This window comes from Marmota flaviventris, chromosome 7, assembly GCF_047511675.1.
Source record: "Marmota flaviventris isolate mMarFla1 chromosome 7, mMarFla1.hap1, whole genome shotgun sequence".
NCBI classification, from domain to species: domain Eukaryota; kingdom Metazoa; phylum Chordata; class Mammalia; order Rodentia; family Sciuridae; genus Marmota; species Marmota flaviventris.
Window position 1 is genome coordinate 28,976,752 of NC_092504.1, and position 6,341 is coordinate 28,983,092.

At 37.0% G+C, this 6,341-nt stretch overlaps 1 protein-coding gene across 1 annotated transcript in view; it reads left to right on the top strand.

Moving 5' to 3' along the window:
* Dthd1 (death domain containing 1) overlaps nucleotides 1-4,686 on the top strand; it is a 62,515-nt gene extending 57,829 nt beyond the window's left edge. Inside the window, 2 exon segments of the mRNA XM_071614787.1 lie at nucleotides 48-105; nucleotides 4,364-4,686. Of these exon segments, the coding sequence (XP_071470888.1) occupies nucleotides 48-105; nucleotides 4,364-4,686 (381 nt within the window).
* The last annotated feature ends 1,655 nt before the right edge of the window (nucleotides 4,687-6,341 follow it).

The window sequence follows — 6,341 nt, forward strand, 5'->3', positions numbered from 1 at the left end:
TTACCAATAAATAATTGATTCTACTTATTCTCTGTCCCTCCCAATAGCATGAAAAATTAATCAACCATCCACAGAGTACCAAGAGAATTTCTAAAGATCCTCTAGGTAAGGAATATTTGCTCTGTACTTATAGTACTTTTTCTCCTCTCATATTTTATGTATGCATGAATCCTTCTACAAAATAGAATGGAGAAAGTGACTTTTCATTTAATCATTAAGTTTTATCATGTTTAATAAGTGGAATTTTCTTGCAAAGTCATGTACATATAAACCAAAATATCATTCTCAAATATGCATGTCATGAAATTTGTACTGAAATCTATAAGAAATATAAATCTTTTTTTTATAATTATACACAATAATGTGCATGTATTTTATTTTTTTTATACCTTTATTTATTTATTTTTATGTGGTGCTGTAGATCGAACCCAGGGCCTCACATGTGCAAGGCGAGCACTTTACCGCTGAGCCACAATCCCAGCCCCATAAATAATTTTTATTTAGAAATATAAATTAGATAAGTAACAAATAATTTCTTAATTTGTTAAATAGACAGCTAAAATTCATTCTGAAATTTTGACCATTAAATTGTAAATGTTTAAGTGTGGTCAATTCAAACCTACATTTGTGGTAAATAGATTTAAAGAGAAGTATATATTAGTATGAATCTTCAAAGAACATATTTTATATTTGGCTGTGTTTATGCATAATATTCAGGGTTATGTGCAGGAAAGCATGTTGGTGTATTATGCTGATGCAAATTTCAGGGTAGAATTGACACCTTTATTCTATTTTAGCCTTTAAAGCAATTCTTTCTGTGATGTTAATAGCTATTAATGCAATCACTTACTTGTCTTCAAAAGACATCAGTGGATGGGTTTTCACTACTTTATCAGGCTCACCGTGGATAGCACAGAATCCCAATTAGAGGTTACACTTAGGGGTACCAGAAAATGCGTAGACTTTACTGAACTACATTAGAATAGAACAGGAATTAATTTTAATATTACAATATACTATCTCAGGAACAATACAGCTGCTTTAAAAAAGAAGGAAAATGATATAGAAAAAAACAATAATAACAATATCAATAGATGAAAGCTTGGCAAGTTCATCATTGGTCACTTTTAAAGAAATTGATATTCAAATAAAAGCATAATTACTGCTCCTGTCAATTATCACTGGGTAGCATAAGAATACAATGATTCTTCTTATGTGTGCTATGAAGTCCTGAGCTGCTATCAATGTCATCAAAGCTTCTATAGGAAGGTTGGTGGTAGATAAGGCTAGATATTTTCAGTATGATAAAACTATTAAAAGTTTACATGCCAAGTTTAGAAGTTTAGACAATAGGATAATAAATCTTTCAAAGATTTATTAATAGGGGACTAACAAGATCAGATTGGATGCAGAATGGTTGTGCAGAAGTTGTGTGCAGAGGACAAAGTGAGTCAAAACTGATAGCAAGGATATAAATTAGAATGTTGTACTCCATCCAGCAAAGACAGATAGGGCATTGTGGTCATCAGTTCTCATCTCTGTGACAATATGCCTGAGTTAATTAACTTAAAAAGAGGAAAGGCTCATTTTGACTCACAATTACAGAGGTTGTAGTCCATGGTGAATTGGTCCATTGCTTTCGGTTTGTGGTGATATAGCACATCATGGCACATGGTGGAAGATGCCTGTTCACCTCATGATAGCCAGGAAGCAAGTAAGAAGGTACCAGGATCCCAATTTCCAATTCACTGGTAGAGATTTTGAGAAAAATGAATATTGCAAAGACTATTCTAGGATTTAGGAAAACAAAGTTAAAGATGAAGAGATAACAGTTCTGGGATATTTCACCTAGAAGCTATGGTCAAGTAAGTAAGAATTGATGAATTCATTGAGTAAAGAGAACAGAAATAGAAGAGGCCTGAGGTAGGAAGCAGTAATTTAGCAGCATCAAGAGGATGAGTCAGACAAGGGCGAGAGAAGGAACAGTAGATCTTGGGGAGAACATGAAATCCAAGGAAAGAAGTTAAATGTTTTGTGGAAGTCTAAGAAGATGCAGGCCAAGATTCACTTGCTTCAAGTAATAATTAAGAATTCTCTAGGAAGGTTTGAATAAAGGCCAAAATAGGAGTTTTTATAAAGGTCATAGAATCCCTAAAGCAAGCATGTAAGTGCTTAGTAGATAGTGAGGAACTTGAGGCCTCATGGCACATTAGACATTAAAAGATTTTTATGGTTAAAAAAAGAAAAGAGAAGAGATAGCACAGTGGCTTGATATTATAGTATAAGGGAACTAGATGACCTTAGCATGTTTATAAGAACCATGGAAGGACCCACAGTGAGGAGGAGATTGAGGGACAGATGTAAAGGGAAAATATTGGATGAAAAATGCAGGGTGGGATGGAGTCCAGCAAACACAGAGGGAGATTTTGTAAGAAAGTACTTTGGGAATGAAAACAAGGTTATAAGAACTCAAGCAGAATGGCTTTGTGTAAAGTGGGAAAAACAGATTTGGGCTGGGTGAAACAGGAGAGTGAGACAGGAGAAAAGATTTTGGCTTTTGCTATGGAAATTTTAAAATTGTGATTAGAAAAATTTTAAATGGATTTGTGAATGCTAAGGGCTCAATAGAATAAAATAGCATAATGTTTAGTAGGCACAACAACATATTTTCATAACTGGGTAGCTGGAGTAGCTCAGCTACTGCTGATCAACCTTCAAAACAGAGGCCATTTGGGGACACTCAGTATCCCCCAACCTGCATGATTAGAGTTGACAAATTGACAATAATGACAATAAGGCTAAGGTGGATAACATATTTTAAGTTGGATGCATGACCATATTTGATGTATATAACTGATCTTTAGGAGCAGCACTGGCAGAGGTATGTAAGACCCTGCAGGGGCGATTGAATGACAGGAGGGATTGCTCTATTAGTGATGGGGACAGAGAACATTATGCAGAAGCAGAGGAATAGAAGCTGTGGGAGTTTAGCGGGTAGTAGTCAGTAGTAATATAGAGAAGCTGAGGCCATGAAGGAGGCATAATTCTGGCTGATGATGAAATGTGAAGAATAACTCTGAAAGTCAATTTCTAATTTGACGTCACAGGACAGGTCACTGGAGTTAATAAGATTAAGGAACCATGCGGTCAGTAGCGTGAATGATTATCAGTGTTATGGCTGATGGCTGGCGATAGATAATGTGGGTGGGGGAGGAAGGCCCACCTAGGTAGCATAGACATCTAAGTGAATGCATTGCATGATGGTAGCAGAACAATTATTTGAAAACAAACAAAGATATTTTAGCTCCTTCCTTTAAGTAATATTCATAGATAAGCAACTTTATAGTGTAAAATCAGAGCGTAATTTATATGAGGAGGTAGGTGGAAGGGGTAATTAAGTAATAGGGGAAAGACATGGTATTCTTTGCTCATAGAAGGCCAGGGAAACTAGTGCATGGGGTGAGCCTGAGAGTAGAAGAAAGTATGCAGGATAGGTGTGATATATGGAAGGGAAAAGATGGATTATGGCTTGTATATGGAAGGGGAGACATAGAGGGGTTCAGGGGATTTACTTAGAGTGATGGCTTTGAATTATGCAATGAAAACCATAGCAATAGCAGATGGAATCATGGATTAGGAAGCAGGCAGGAGTCTCAGGTTAACGGGAAAGATACACAGAGAATATTGGATATATTCAGAGGAGATGTGTTCAAGTCAAAATAGTCCAGAGGTCCAGAGGAAATATTGATGTAATGAACTTTGTTCAGAATGCTCTTCGGGTAGTGAAATTGGTGAGCTGTGTATACACACACATACACACACAGTGTGTGTGTATGTGTGTGTATGTGTGCACGTATATGTATTTGCATGAATATGTGAGGACCAGCTAGCTTCTGGCATAATTTATTCATCACTTTAATACTAATAAAGATAAATATCTTTTTGAACCTATGAAACATCCTTTGACAAAGTGCTACAAGGCTAGGAATGGCTAGAGACCTCGGCGTCAGCGTCCTTAGAAGCCTGTTGAAGATGCCATGTTTTGCCCCACGCTAGTCCTACTCAATTAACTGTGGGCTGGAAACCAAAGAAACATTTTAACAAGCCCTTCTGGTTCTCAGGTACATTAAAATTTGAGGAGCATTTCTAGTCCTTTACCATAGCTAGCAAGCTCAGATGATGACCTCAGCATTGGCAGGAATTCAAAAGCTCTCAACTGTCCACCTGGGTGGTCCCACATTTCTCTGCTGCTCAGAAGCCAAACCAGAGGGCTAGTATATTCCCGTGAGCAGGTGTGAAGGGTTGGATTAGCACATCCCTCAAGCAAGCTTCCTAACACTGGGTGTTCTGTGTGTGCCTCCAGAAGCCCTTTGGGATAACTTGTTCCACTGGCTGGCAGAGGAACTCTCAGAAGAAAACATTGAGGTCCTTACCTCGTCCCTTCCTCTGCGCCGCAGCACCATTCAGCTCATCAAACTCAAGCACCCTGATGACCTCACGGAGCAGATCCATGAACTTCTTTGCTTCTGGAAAAAATCTCTCCCAACTTCCACTGACAAAGTTCGCCTCCTAGCTCGTCACCTTCGCAAGATGGGCAGGAGTGATCTTGCAGGAGAGTTCAAGTTCAAGTGGGAAAATAAAGTGTTCACTGAACCCCAACAGTGGTTTGATATGGAACCTGAGTAAGAGCTGGTGACTCATCCTTTTGCCCTAGAAAAAGCCTCATGGTTTTAAAGACTGTTTCTGTCAACGTTTACTGAGAATTTTTCAAATGACATTGTTTGAAGTGGGTTTGTTTGATAGACTTGTAACTGAGAAATCAATTGAAACAATGGAGAAATATTAACAGACAATAAGACATTCCTGGTTCTGCGGGCTTCTTCACTGTGAGTGACATGTTTTCTGCAACTCTGAATGTCCTGGGTTTGGCCAAACTTCATAGCTACTTTCAGAGTTGCAGAAAACATATTTACTTTCATAGGCAGGTACACACATGCACACATCTTCAATAGAGTTGGTCCTATTTATATTTTCATAGCCAAGGCTGCTTGCTATGTACACACAAAAGATATTACTACAAAATCACTATTTAAAAATTGTTATCTATGGAAAATTAAATGTGTTTCCCTTGACTCCAAGCAACCAAATCAAGTTACAGAGATACCTTGGGACCCACAGGTAACAATACAAAATAAGTGGGGCTGATGTTAGTAATAGCAAGTCACTTTTAGAAAACAGAAAAACTTGTAATAAATTAAAAATAGAAAAATTCTTAACTATTGACTGCCACAAGCTTCTCTTAAAAATATGTAGCTTAGAATGGGGAAATATTCTTTTCTTATTATTAGTGAAATGAGGCAGTGCAGAAAAAAATGAAGTATAAGTAAAAGAATTCAGGGCCTATTTTACCTACTTAAAAAAGAAAGTCTCAGTTAACAGAAACCTAATAGCACAGGCCAATATGGTGTTGGCTTGAAAACACCAGAGGCAATTAGTTTCAATTATTGACACCTAGAAATTAACAAAATCACATTAAAAAATTAAACATTGATGTTTCTCAAGTTTAAAGACAAATTTTCTTATAATCAGGGACTTGGGTATATCCATGGTTATATGTTGAAAAAGGAGATTCCAATTTCCAAATATATTCCTAAGAAGGAACATTTTATTAATCCAGATTTGTTTTGTTTTGTTTTTATTTTTTTTACATTACCAAAAAGGCACTAAAGGTATTTTCTCATGTGTTCTGGAATGAAGACTAACAGCCTTAAAGTATTCATTGTTTTATAAATAAGGAAATAAATGAATTTGCCTCTTATTTTGCTATTAGAGATTACTATTATGAATATTTTCTTGTGTTTTTTTTTTTCTTAGAAGGAGATGTTTGTATTTCCATGGCTATAGATGTATACAAGCACATTTCCACACGAGCTCACATACATGTGTACGCCCTAGTATGTACACATCTCCTGATACACATTATCTCATGGTCACATCCTTCTTACTCATATGCATCTTAGTTTCCTCATGTGCACACTCTGACACACACACACACACACCTCCACACATCTGCCTCAGACACACATGCTTATTATTTACTACACAGCCTCATGTCTACCTGTGCATCTCATGTACATGCAGACACTGTCACTAACACGTCTCCCATATACACTGTCATGTGTCACACAAATACACTTACATACATAATCACACACACACACACTGAACACAGATCCACCTGCTTAACCTCATATACATTTTCACATTCTCTTTCACATGTAGTTCTCTCCCACACCTCACACAGAATATACTCATCACCATGCCCACCCCCAGGTAGATAC